Source organism: Sphaeramia orbicularis, chromosome 17 (assembly GCF_902148855.1).
Source record: "Sphaeramia orbicularis chromosome 17, fSphaOr1.1, whole genome shotgun sequence".
Classification (NCBI taxonomy): Eukaryota; Metazoa; Chordata; class Actinopteri; order Kurtiformes; family Apogonidae; genus Sphaeramia; species Sphaeramia orbicularis.
Window position 1 is genome coordinate 32,101,950 of NC_043973.1, and position 14,112 is coordinate 32,116,061.

General features: G+C 38.2%; 1 protein-coding gene across 1 annotated transcript in view; it reads right to left on the reverse strand.

Annotated features, from left to right (window-relative positions):
- nfatc4 (nuclear factor of activated T cells 4) overlaps positions 1–14,112 on the reverse strand; it is a 45,245-nt gene that overhangs the window by 9,143 nt on the left and 21,990 nt on the right. Inside the window, exons 4-10 of the mRNA XM_030159859.1 lie at positions 12,483–12,995; positions 11,050–11,225; positions 5,706–5,868; positions 5,346–5,446; positions 4,864–4,965; positions 1,854–2,041; positions 1,529–1,669 (exon numbers count right to left, since the gene is read on the reverse strand). Coding sequence (XP_030015719.1) covers positions 1,529–1,669; positions 1,854–2,041; positions 4,864–4,965; positions 5,346–5,446; positions 5,706–5,868; positions 11,050–11,225; positions 12,483–12,995 — 1,384 coding nt within the window. The remainder of the gene's footprint in view (positions 1–1,528; positions 1,670–1,853; positions 2,042–4,863; positions 4,966–5,345; positions 5,447–5,705; positions 5,869–11,049; positions 11,226–12,482; positions 12,996–14,112) is intronic.

Genomic DNA, 14,112 nt, shown 5'->3' on the forward strand with positions numbered 1-14,112 from the left:
TTTAAATGTACACTGTTGTATTTGATAGACTCACTACCTCAATCTGTCTGCATTAAAAGCTTTAATAAACTGTGTAATGTCTGCAGTTTCTGCCTACAGGTTATACAACCAGTGTTGGGAGTAATTACTTAAGTAATTACTTTTGTAATGCATTACAGTAGCAAATTATTTGTTGCTGTAACGCAGTATATGTCAACCCAACGATGAACTGGCGAAATGTCTAGGGTGTACCCCGCCTTCGCCTGTAAGTAGCTGGGATAGACTCCAAGTGACCCCTGGGACCCTAGTGAGGATAAAGCGGGTTCAGAAAATGAATGAATGAATGAATGTAACGCAGTAGTGTAAGGCATTACAAATCAATTTTCAGTAATATTTTACTCGGTACATGGTTCAATAGGGCCTGTGTTATAATGCAATTTTTGCCCATAATTTAATTCCCCAAATGAAAAAAACCCAGCAAGACCGCGAGACCTTAACAAATCTAAAATGCTGCAGGAAAGTTCTATTTCCTGTTGGTGGTGAGCCAATGGGTGAAGATGGCAGAAGACAGTCCATTCACCAAATAGATGTATGATCATTACCTCAAGTTTGTCAGAGATAAAGACAAGAGGTACGTAATAGTCAAATGCAACTTTTGTCCAAAACCAAAAGAAGAAATAGCATGAGCAATTTAAAAAAAAAACATCTGGAAGGGTGTCATGTGACCACTCCACTTACTGAGGAGAGACAGAAAACAGAGGACGATAGTGATAAACTGAAGCAACAGAAACTTAGTTTGGTTCATCCTTTCTTTCATTGCCTTGAGCCTTGACTGTGTCAGTTATAAACTCTGTTGTTAGTGCCTGGATAGAACACAGTCCTTATGCTCCACCATATCTCCCTCTACTTGATGTAAAATGCTCTGAAGTATATTTTATCATTTTAGAACGTTAAGTTCTACTTCTGCAGATATTTGGGTGAAAGTTACTCAAAGTAATACAGGAGTCATATAATGCATCACAGTTCTGAGACAGTAATATTATAAGGTAAGGAATTATGTTTAACAACAGTAACAAGTAATCTGTGATGTATTACAATTTGGAAGTAACTTGCATAATACTGTACGCAAAAAATGCCAAAAGCAAAAGACCAGACATCACATCACATTATCAGATTATTTATTATTATCTGGAATTTCTTTTGCCTAGTTATTTTTGAAGTGAAGCCTATCCATATGTGTAATACAGCTATGAAATGGACAGAGTTCATGTTTGATATGTATAATAATTTTGCATTTTGCGCAGGATTGTTTAGAATTTATTTTGACATGTGTAAGATTTATTAAGTTATGTTGAGGAACTGACATGGGGCTTTGTGATCAGTAGAAAAAGAAGGAGTAAGGGGGCGGGAGTATGTAAGTTGTACTTGATCTTGCTGCTTTTTGAATGTTTTTTTTTCTCAACTTTTTTTCCCCCTTCTTGTAGTTTCTTTAGATATTCAAAATAAAAAAACAATAAATGAATAACATATCGACTCCCTGAATATTAACCTGTTCCTCTCTCCATGAATAGGACTCTGGAAATCGGTAAGAAGTTGGTGCCGCTCAGGAGCAGCTCCTCTCCGCCCTCCACAGAGCAGGAGGTTAGACTGACCGACTCGATGACTGGCAGCTCCTGGGCTGAACGCTGGGCTGGGGTCAGAAGAAAGAAGACGGTATTCATGACAAATCTAGAACATGTTTGGTAAATCCCCCTGGTTTGTAAATGACTCTGAAAACCCCCTATGTACCATAAATGTATCCACCAATCCTATCCCCCAAAAATCTAATGAATGTGTTCCCATTGTGATGTAGAGTCCATAAATCCACCACTTACAGCATTCAATGGGCAGAGAGGCCACCTGCAGAGCCAGGACCCGGCCTGGGGGGGCCACGGGCGGCGCTAGATGCAGGTGAGTACGAAACACCAAACGGACACGAGTGTTCTTCCTTCCTACATCTGTTTCTCCTTTCCTCAGCTCGATGTCCGAGTTCCTCAGCTTCAGGATCCCGGCACAGTCGATGCTAGGACACACACAGTTCTGTAATTAAAACTATGTAAGAAAGCTTTTCTATAGCATATAGAATCTATGTAATACTGCACTGGTGTTAAGAACTCTGTATTTGGACTGGTGTTTAATCTTCAGTGGAATCTAGTGGTCAATATTTTTTCATATTCTGCTGATAGGAAGCTAAAGGATAGACTGTTTTGTGGAGAAGGGGTGGGATTAAATAAGTGATACTTCCTCCCACTCCTTTTCAAATATGCAAATGAAGTCATACATTTTTTCATGTACTGTATATGTACAGGTTTTTGTTTTTGTTTGTTTGTTTTGTTTTCTTATAATCTGTTTCATTTGTAAAGAGTAAGCAGGATTATTTTGTTTTGTTGCATATTCAAAATAAACTAAACTAAAAAAATAAAACAAAAAAACAAAAAAAATGCAGATTAGAACCCCCACCTTTCCCTGTCCTACAGTGGGAAAAGACTAGTGACGATTTCTCATAGACTGCAGTGGAAGCTCGGCTTCTCCTAAAATGACTCAAATTAAATGGTTAAATCTGTTCGGTTGTGTTGACATTTCATTGACTCCAAATGTGTTAGAACACGTTCATCTCACAGACGAGTTCGTTCAGAATCAGCTTCATCCTAAATCATCAAACTGGATGTTGTTCACTTCTCCTCCATTCCCGTGTCTCTGTTTTCTCATTCCATCTCTGCTCAGTGCATTTGTCCGTAGACGCTCAGCATCCATGCACTTCAATGGGACTGAGTGGAACAGTTTTTTTCATTGCCTCAAAACTGGACGGTAATTGGATAAATGTCCCATGTTGTCCCGCCCCCGGACGCTCGGCGTCTCTGGGGGTGAATGGAGCTGTGGGCAGAGCTCGGCCGGGCTGGAATCCGGGCTTCCACGTGCTGATTGGAGGATCAGTGGAAAGGCTGAATCCTGTTTGATTGACAGCTGTTTTCAGATCTACTCCTTCACTGACACAGTTCAGTTTAATACCGTCACTCATTCTGCTGTGAAATGGAGAGAGAAACCACTACGAAATTACTCGTTCACCTCTTGCACTGTAAATAAAACACACTCATTGTACTTCCTTGTTTCAATTTAACATAATTTCAGTGTTTTCTTGTTTAGTTGGTACAATAAGGTCACTGACCATTTTCTTAAAAAGGAACGGAGGGGCGAATTTATGTTTAAATAACTGGACTTTTTTTTGATGTAAGCCGACAATGAGCTTCCCCTGTCTGAAAGACGAGCAGCTGCCACTGGAAAAGACCCTTTTGTTAGAGCTGGTGCTTATTTTGTCTGCTCTGGAACATTTTAGCTAATGGGAAAATACCTCTGATCCACACTCAAACATAGCAGGTGACAGTAATGAAAGACAACAAAACAGAAAAGAGGTGAAAACAACTGTTCTATGGGACTGTAGAAACATGGAGGACTCACTGAAAGGTGACCCGCTCCCTCATTCTCAGATAACAAAACTAAAATACTTTTTAGTTTCATGTGATTATACAGCAAGGAAAACACCCCCCCCTATTTCCCCCTTCTCCACCTCCAATCTCACTTTCTCTTCCTTTAACCCTCTCTTTTTAACCCCAACTGGTCTAGGCAGACGACCATCCTCCAGAGTGGGGGTCTGCTCCAGGTTTCTGCCTTCTGTCACCAAGTGTTTGCTCCCGATGTATTCTGTGGGTGACTGTGAGTTAGCTTAAGAATCTGGTTTCGACCAGCTATAAAATGTACACTACTAGTCCAAAGTTTGGACTCTCCTTCTCATTTAAATGGCATGAGATGGACCACAGATGGATAACCAGTGCTCAGCACCTCTGGGAACTCCTTCAAGACTTGTGGAAAACATTTCAGGTAACTACCTCATGAAGCTCATCAAGAGAATGCCAAGAATGTGCAAAGCAGTAATAAAAGAAAAATGTGGCTGTTTTGAAGAATCTAAAATATAAAACATGCTTTGAGTTATGTCACACTTTTTTTTACTACATAATTACATCCACCAAGGAGGTTATGTTTTCATCGGGGTTTGTTTGTCTGTCTGTCTGTTTGTCCGTTAGCAAGATAACTCAAAAAATTATGACTGGATTTTGATGAAATTTTCAGGAAATGTTGATACTGGCACAAGAAACAAATGATTAAAATTTGGGGTGGGGGGGACTGATCTGCCTTGGCAGAGGTCTGCGCTCTCCGAGTGCTTTTCTAGTTCCATATGTGTTCATTTATAGTTTTGATGCCTTCAGTGAGAATCTACAATATAAATAGTCATGAAAATAAAGAAAAACCAGGCGAGTCCAAACTTTTGACTGGTAGTGTCAAGTGTCATGATATAACTTTTGTTATGATGTGACGCTGTATGAAAAAAATTTGATTGACTGATGATCATTCTAAACTTTACATTACATTTTTGCAACTATAGCAATTCTATTTCTTTCATTTTTTTATTTTCCTGTTTGGTTTCTTACAGCACTATGCATTTATTTTTTGCTCAGTTTTCACCAAAAATTGAAGGAAAAAGGTCCAGAAACTGAAAATAGATTTGTGCATGTGAACAAACCTCAATTATTTTGTGTCCCTGTTCAAACTACCTCCACCTCAAGTTGCTACAACACTGATGCTTCAACATTAATATATAATTACATATCAGTCAGAGGGACCAAAACAGCTCCTGGCCTTCACTTTTTTGCTGCTAAGACTTCTATGTTCTTACTTTAGAGGGATTTCTCATGCAGGACTTTTACATTTTACAATTCCGTATTGATATTTTCACTCAAACAAAAAATCTGAATACTTCCTCCCCTGGTCAAGATGGATGAGAGGACTCACAGTGCAGTCATGTTGTTCTCAGGGGTCAGGGGGATGTCAAGTAGTTTGGTCCCAGCCTGAACGCTCTCATGACTGGCAGTGCCCACCATCTTCCCTGTCACCCTGAAGGAAGAGACACTGTCTGTATGAGAAATCCAAACCCATCGGTACACTGGGGATTTGTTCAGTCTATCTATCTATCTATCTATCTATCTATCTATCTATCTATCTATCTATCTATCTATCTATCTATCTATCTATCTATCTATCTATCTATCTATCTATCTATCTATCTATCTATCTATCTATCTATCTATCTATCTATCTATCCATCCATCCATCCATCCATCCATCCATCCATCCATCCATCCATCCATCCATCCATCCATCCATCCATCCGTTAACAACAGTTAAAGTTACATCAATATGCAGATTCCCATGAATATGTTTTGGACTACAAATATACAGATGCTTAAAAATGATGTAAACAGAGAGCGCTGTACCGATGTATCTGATAAAAAGGATGCGGCCTGATGGATCGGTCATCAGCTGTTCCAACGAAAACCTGAAGGGAGAGCGGCTTCCTCTCTGTGTATCCACACAGCTGCACACAGAGACACAGTGTGAGGGAAAAAAATCAAAGTGAGAAGAGGCCAACAGTGGTGAGGCACAGCATGTGTCCTGAGATTTTTGTTCCAGTATTATGGACACACAAGTTTTACACCAAATTTAAACCTCAGTTTCCTTCGTGGTGACACATATTGTAAAACCAGAGCTGTTAATTACTGACACCATAAAAACAGCAAATCTGTGCAGACAGAAGTTTGGTACAGTCTGTTTAACTCTGCAGGCTGATGCGTCACCTTGACGACAGGATGTCCTGTTGGTGTGGCCTTCACTGCTCCCCTGCTGCCCTCCGTCTCATAGTGGGCCCTGTGGTGTGGGCGGGGCTGCACCTCTATACGCAGCTCATACTGGTCAAACTGGGACGGCAGCGGCCAGTCGAGCGGTGGCAGGGCATTAGACCTGCAAATGCAGTGGATCAGTGTAGATTTGACTCTGCAGTCACAACACTGAGCATGTATACATGACAGGGGAAGATGAGAAGGCTAACAAATAATGTCCTTGGTGGTTTACAGCTAAGACCCCATGTCTGTGTATGATGACATTTTATTTTGAGTTTCATGGGCATTACACACGTGTAGGGATGTAACGATATGAAAATTTCATATTTCGGTTATTGTGACCAAAATTATCACGGTTACCATTATTATTGCTGTATTGTTGAAATGTGCTCAAAATGTTCAAAAGTACTAATACACACACTGAAATAATTTAACCAAGTCGTATTTTGAAAAAATAAAATGAAATAAAATAAAATAAAATAAAATAAAATAGATAGATAGATAGTCTCTCTCTCTCTCTCTTTCTCTTTCAGAGAACAACTAACCGTTGGGAATTGTACTGCAGTTTATCGTTACACCGGTAATCGTTACATCCCTACACACATGTCCTGTATCTTCTAGACCAGGGTGTCAAACTCATTTTAGTTCAGGGGCCACATTCAGCCCAATTTGATCTAAAGTGGGCCGGACCAGTAAATAATGTCAACTCTGAACTTTTCTCTATGTTTTAGAGAGAAAATAGAAGCACTCAGAAAGTGTAGACCTCCGTCAAGGCAGATCAGTGCCCCGGATTTGGATGAAAATTTCAGGAAATGTTGATACTGACACAAGGAACAAATGATTAAATTTTGGTGGTGATCGGGGGTGGGGGGGCACTGATCTGCCTTGGCGGAGGTCTGCGCTCTACGAGTGCTTTTCTAGAAAAGACAGCGCAGACCTCCGCCAAGGCAGATCAGTGAGCCCCCATGCCCGATCACCACCAAAATTTAATCATTTGTTCCTTGTGCCAGTATCAACATTTCCTGAAATTTTCATTCAAATTCATCCATAACTTTTTGAGTTATCTTGTACACACACAGACAGACAGACAGACAAAACAAAGCCAACAAAAACATAACCTCCTTGGCGGAGGTAAAAAGTGAAATTAATTATTGAAAATATTCACATTTACAAACTATTCTTTCTAAAGTCATACAATGCTTTAATATCGTCAGCTCAATTTTTGCATTTCACAAATCCGTCCTGATCCGAACGTTAGGTGGGCCAGTTTTGGTCCAGAGGCCACATGTTTGACAACCCTGTTCTAGACGTAGCAGAAACACAAAACATGAATCAGAGTAAACCAAGACTGTGTCAATCTCAGTTGAATTATTCTCAGGCCAAATATGAGGCTAAAGTGAACAAGGTGCAAAACCTCACTAATATTTGAACTTTCATATGATGTGCAAATTTGATAAGTTTTTGCAATTAACAAGCAAGGACTGCCATTTTAAATCATGAAGGTGTAACAGTCAACAGCAAAAACTCAAAGAAAAGGGACATCCATGAAAACTTGTGTGCAGCGTGTTGCCTTTTTGCAATTGTCTTTTTGCTCAGCAATGTTCAGACACATTTCCATGCTTTGTTACACTTATCAGGTCCTGTTAATCTATAAACTATAAACTAAAATTTTTTACTAGTATGATTAGTATGATGATGATGATTATGAACACCATATATCTTGTTAAAAGATTTTGCCACAAAGAGGATTTTCCCTATTTTGTGCCATAGTGTAAAACAAAACAATATAAAAACAGCACTATTTAACCTGCACAACACACACTGTAGCACTGTTGTACAGATAGTGAGTGCTTCTGTCTATTCTAGTGTTTGTTATTGTCATCGTTCACTACATAATAACTGATTTTATTAAAGGAATGGCCTTCTTAATAATGTTTGTATAATGCATATCAAGACAGTTGCCTTGTTTTACAGGTAATTGTACTTACAGATACAAATAAAAGTGACCAGAACCTGAACCTGGGACCTCTAATACAGCATACAGGTTTGTGTGACACTCATGTTCATGGACATCCTATGTACTGTGTGTGTGTGAGAGCAGAGCCATAATAGTGTTAACATTGTTAAGTGAATCCGTAACTGTCTGAGGAGAACATTTGTTTGTGCATCGTTGTTGAACAGCCTGGTATTGACTCCTTGGAGGTTAAACAGTGGATATTGTTGTTGCTATGGACTGATTCATTTACAGCAACAAATACTAAACTCTACTGGACGGAGGAGGGTTCAATAAAAATGGATGTGTGTGGCCATTGTAAAATATTGAGTAATAATGACTGTGAAAAAGGGTGAGCTGATTTCCAGGAAACATGAAGGCGGTTGGGCAGGAAAAGTGATCACCAGTCACATTCAACTGTGGTTTATTAGTAAATACTTGAAAGCCATGTTGGACTCTCTACTTCTTTACTCCACAGGGAGGATTTTTAAGATCATTTGTAACTGTTAACAGCGCACATTTTTATTCTTCATTACTGACCACAAATTTATCAACTTTGGCAATTTAACTGAAATGAACTGTGTACCAATCATTGACCAGTTTAGTTTTAATAACAGCTTCAGCTCCAGACCAGTAGAGACGACAAGAACATGAGATAACCACTTCACAGAATGTGCATCACCTTCTGTAATGAACATGAATTAAATAACTTTGACTTCCAAGCTTCATTTGCAGTTACAGCTGCACATGAGTGGAACTGTTCCAGTGGCAATAAGAGAACGGACATTTTACAATGAGCTCAAAATACATCTAAAAATCTGGTACATTAATAATTGGAGCTGCTATCATTATAATTTCTTTTAGTCCTGTCTCTGTTGTGTTTTTTAATATGTCTAAGTAACAAGCGTATTGTACATTTTTTAACCTACTTTGTCTGATGTGTCATTAATTGTAAATGTTGGATTGCGAAGCTTGTATTGTGTTTAGGTATTTTCAAATTTATGTCTTAAAAATTGCATGTTTTTAACCTTATGCTACTTTTTAGGGTGACAATTTACCATCTGTCCAGGGACTGCAAATGAAAAACAGTCATTAGGATAACTCTGGTGCATTTACAGCAATGTGAATTAATGTACAATGTCCCTGATAAATAAACCAATAAATAATTAAAATAAATAAATACTTATTTAGTTTTACATGTGGCCATCTCCATATCGATGGCAAGAATACAAAACCTCCTATTTGAAAAAATCACTTTTTTCAGGAAACAAAAAAAACGTTTAGTTTTATTATAGTATGGTCTTTGTTAAAGATATCCAAGCATATTCTACTGTTCTCAGACTCTCTTTCTATATTATGTGTTAACAATATCATCCTTGTTCTCACCATTTAATGTGAAAACTCAAAATCTAAAAATCTGCAGATAGGAGGTTTTGTTTTTTATCTGTCTATCCCCAATACACTTCATATGAATAATCAGAAATGGGTTGAGAGAATGTCTTTAAATTTGGCACAAACATTCACATAGACTCAAGGATCAATTTTAATATCTCAAGGGTCAAAGGTACTGGTCGACGTCCCTAGGGTAATTCATGCCTTAACCCATAAAGACCCAGTGGTACTTTTGTGGCAGTTCCTGAACAAATCTGTCTCTATTTCTACCTTTCTTAACTGATTTATCACCATTTTTTAATACTCTTATGCTCTGTATTTTGGATTTTTTTTGGTGTAAATCATGTATTTTCCTATATTTAATTCACGGATCATGTGGATGTTCATGACAACTCAGAGTAAATTCAAAGTTAATTACATCAAAAGAGAGAAAAATGAAGAAAAACTGACTGTTTGAGCAAAGATATTGCAAACTGGATGTAAAAACAAATGTGTCCATCCACTGTCATTGATCCAACTCCATGGGTTTTACTGGTGAATCAATGCTGTAGAAGATGACAGTGTTTCCATGGTAACTACGGAGCCTCTGAACGTCCAAATGGGTCATATCTGATGACCATGAAAAGATGACAAACTGCATTTTAGGATTAATGGATCCACAGGTATTAAACAGTTTATATATGTAGATGGTTTGTGCCACCGGTGGCTGTTTGGGTCTCTATGGGTCAAGTAGGCTCTGACCCGACTGTAATGTTAAAATCACAGACTAAACCATTTGCACGTCTGCTGTCATTTGCACCAATCTGCACTATTTCAGATATTTCCTGAGAACCTTGAATCTGTATATAATGTCATCAAGTACAGTATGTATGTGACTTTTTTTTTTTTTTTTTTACTTTTTGTAATTTGTGCCAAACATTTGTCTATTTCCATTTGTTTCCACATTTAACCTTGTTGATAAGATAAGATAAGATAAGATAAGATAAGATAAGATAAGATAAGATAAGATAAGATAAAATTAGATAAGATAAGATAAGATAAAAAAGATAAGATAAGATAAGATAAAATTAGATAAGATAAGATAAGATAAAAAAGATAAGATAAAATTAGAGAAGATAAGACAAGATAAAATAAGATAAGATAAGATAAAAAAGATAAGATAAGATAAGATAAGATAAGATAAGATAAGATAAAAAAGATAAGATAAAAATTAGATAAGATAAAATTAGATAAGATAAAATAAGATAAGATAAGATAAGATAAGATAAGATAAGATAAGATAAGATAAGATAAGATAAGCCTTTATTTGTCCCACAAGAGGAAATTCATCTGTTGCATCCAAATGTTATTGTGCTTTACTGTACAATGACAATAAAGGAATTCAGTTCAGTACTCTGACCTTATGTCTGTTCATTCTTATAACACACACATTTGCTTGGATTCAGAGATGAAGTGATTAGAATTTAGTGGTCAAAGGTCGAAGGTCAAGTTTACAGTGACCTCAGAAAATACATTTTTGACCATAACTCAAGATTTGAGGCTGCAATGCATTAATAGTGGATGCATGTGATTAAAGTTATGCTCCTTGTCATGATAAACTTTGGATCTTTCAGGTTTTTATTGAAAAGTACTTGAAAGGTGTTTTCTTCTTTAATAAAAATAAACGAAAAAGCTTGTACATATTCACATACTGTCACCTTCCTAAAATATTTGCCTGAGTCATTTTTTCTAGATTTTTTAGGAAACACAAAAAACTTAATCTGAAATTGAATATTTGATGATTTAGGCAAAAAAGTCATTTTGTCAATAAATGATTTAGGCAGTTATTTTAGGAAGGTCCCAATATGATTTTAACCCAGTTTCCAGAGTCCTTTATGGTCATTATTTGTCTTTGTGGTGGTGAGTGTTTGTCCTTGCCTGAACAGGGGGCTGTGAGCACTGGCCCGGGTCCTGCCCCAAGCCAGGGCAGGGGGCACAGAGAGGTAGTCCATGCCCAGGGATGGGGGCTCTCTCCTGGTCTGCTGGGTCTCTGTCAGTGGGCAGGGGGTGCTGTGGCCTGGAGCCTGCTCCTGATCCACCTCCCTGGGTGACAGCTGGAAATCAAAAAGAGGCCTTCACCACTGCAGAACAGTCTTAGTTTGGACAAATTCACACATTTATTTTGAAAAACGATGGAAGATTCGGACTGTTATTCCTATTCTGTTATTCTATTTTTACCTGGTCCCCCGAAGGTGAGGCAAGAGGTATTGTTTTTGGTTCGGTTTGTTTGTACCTTTGTTTGTTAATACTCTAGCACACAGGTGTCAAACATGCGTCCCGGGGGCCAAATCCAGCCCACCAAAGGGTCCAGTCTGGCCCTTGGGATGAATTTGTGAAATGCAAAAATTACACTAAGATATTAACAATCCTTTTAGTTCAGGTTCCACATTCAGAGCAATTCAATCTCAAGTGGGCAGGATTTAATAAAATACTATCATAATAACATAGAAATAATGACAACTCCAAATTTTTCTCTTTGTAAATGTAAATATTTTCATGTATTTGCACTAAAACAAAGTATAATTTTATAAAAAAAAGTGAATAACCTGAACAAATATGAACAACCTGAAATGTCTTAAGAGAAGGAAGTACAATTTTAACCATTTTTAACAATATTATGTCTGTTCTTAAATGTTTTGTGTGTTTGTAGATCCACTATGATCTGTAAGTTATAATGTACATGTGTAAATGATAAACTGAGGCAGAATATTGTTAAAATTACACTTATTTTTTCAGTTTGTTCATGTTTTTCACATCTTTAGAAAGGATAGTTTGTAGATGTAAACCTTTTCATAATATAAATTTACTTTTTTTGCTCTAAAACAGAGAAAAGTTTGGAGTTGACATTATTTTTATATTATTCTGTTATTATTTTACTGGTTCGGCCCACTGCAGATCAAATTTAGCTGAATGTAGCCCCTGAACTAAAATGAGTTTGACACCCCTGATCTAGCAGCAAAATTACTGGTTGAATTCATACCAAATTGGATTTATAAATTGCCAGTGACCCAGAATAGATGTGGTTACATTTTGGGAAAAGTAGGTCAAAGTTCAAATTTTTACTGAATTTTTTAAATCTTTTTTTTCCCCATTTACTTATAATGGGCAAAATTTCACATCTATAAAAACATCAATTTTGTTTCGATTTCCTTCAGTCTTGGCACATATATAGAGGCAGTTGATCTGCTGCCATCACCACATGTATAGACATGATGACATCAGCTGGATCCATGCCAAAATAAGCTACAGTACGTGTGAGGGGCGGGGTTTGTTGTGCCTGGAACCACTTGTTTCATACAGAAATAGATTACCTGCTCCAGTGATGTCTTCCTGGTTTTCTGTGGGATGCTAAGCTCACAGCTGCTGGGCGGAGCTTGTGTCTGAGAGGCGGAGTCTCCACCTTCAAGGTTACATCCATGCAAATCCTCTGAATAACTGCCCCTCCGTGAGGAGCAAGGGGAGGCCAGGGGGGAGTTTCTGCGCTTTTTACCTCCTGGAGAAGTCGGCCTTGATGACGACGAGAGGCCAAAATTGATCGTGGCCTCGTTTAGCTCCTCCTCCTCCACCAACAGGGAGTCACAGCTGGAGGCGGGGCTTAGCCAGCCACGAGATGAGGGGCTGGAGGCGGGACTTGGGCTGAGGGAGCCAGGGCATCGGTCTCTGTAGGTAAAGGGGTCGAGCAGAGGGAGGTAGAGGCGTTCTCGATCCCAGCCGCCGCCGCTGCCGCCCATGTCCCAGTAGCTGGGGACAGAAGGAGGGTCGTCCTCAGGGGAGATGGTGGTTATCTGGATGCTTGGACACTCCACCACACGGCACTCCGACACCTTCAAAAGGGGAGAACATTTAATATGGGACATAGAAGACACCTACACCTACTGATGGATTAGTCTAATTTTTTTGACAGATGATTCATTTGGTCACTTATTAAAGAACCATCATTATAAACCATGTTTTGCAGTGGTGGAATACTGACGTACTATATCTCCATGTTATGCTTCTTTATACTATTAGTTCCCTACATCTCAAAGGGAAATATTGTGCTTTAGACACTATTACATTTGTCTGACAGTTTTAGTGACTATTAATATCAAGATTTGAAACAATATACAATGTAATAAACATCACACTGTTGATTATTAACCCTTTGGGTCATTCCACAGCAATTCAACCAGTGGTCCCCACATGACCCTCAGAAAACTCTGAAAATATTCACATTTGTTCACCTACCAGATAAACGAACACATCCAAAATCTTAATGTCATATCTGTAATAGTTTAGGAAATACAGCCCTTTGAAAATTAATGTTTTGTTGGGTTTTTTTTTTAATTGTAAAAATTTGCTTTTGGGCCAACTTTGAGCAGCTCTATGTCCTTAGGTATTCCATCCACACTGCTGAAACTGACTGTCTGGGCTGAAATCCTCCTGAAAAGACCATATCTGGCATCCAAATAATTGTAGGTGCCTTCATGTTTGGTCTGTGAGGCCTTGATTGTAAAAATGTCAAAATGTTCATTAACTGGCCACATGGTAATTTGGGTGCTCAAATAAAGAGTATTTTTTGTGAAAAATTGAAATCAACCCATTTTATTCATTGCCTCACAGCAACACTTTTCATGTAAATGTGGTCTTTTTGCAGTAGATTGTAGTGACCATAAGAATCCATGCAAAAAAATTAAAAAAATTCGGTCTGTACATTCATCCATTCTGTCACAGTGCAAGCCTGAAGAGAGAGGACATTTGAAGAATGAGCCTTTTGGCCTGATTTCAAGGCCTCATGGACCAAACATGAAGGCACCTACAATTATTTGGATGCCAAATCTGGTCTTTTCAGGGGGATTTCAGCCCAGACAGTCAGTTTCAGCAGTGTGGATGGAATACCTAAGGACATAGAGCTCCTCAAAGTTGGCTGAAAATTAAAATGTTGGATGTGTTTGTTTATCT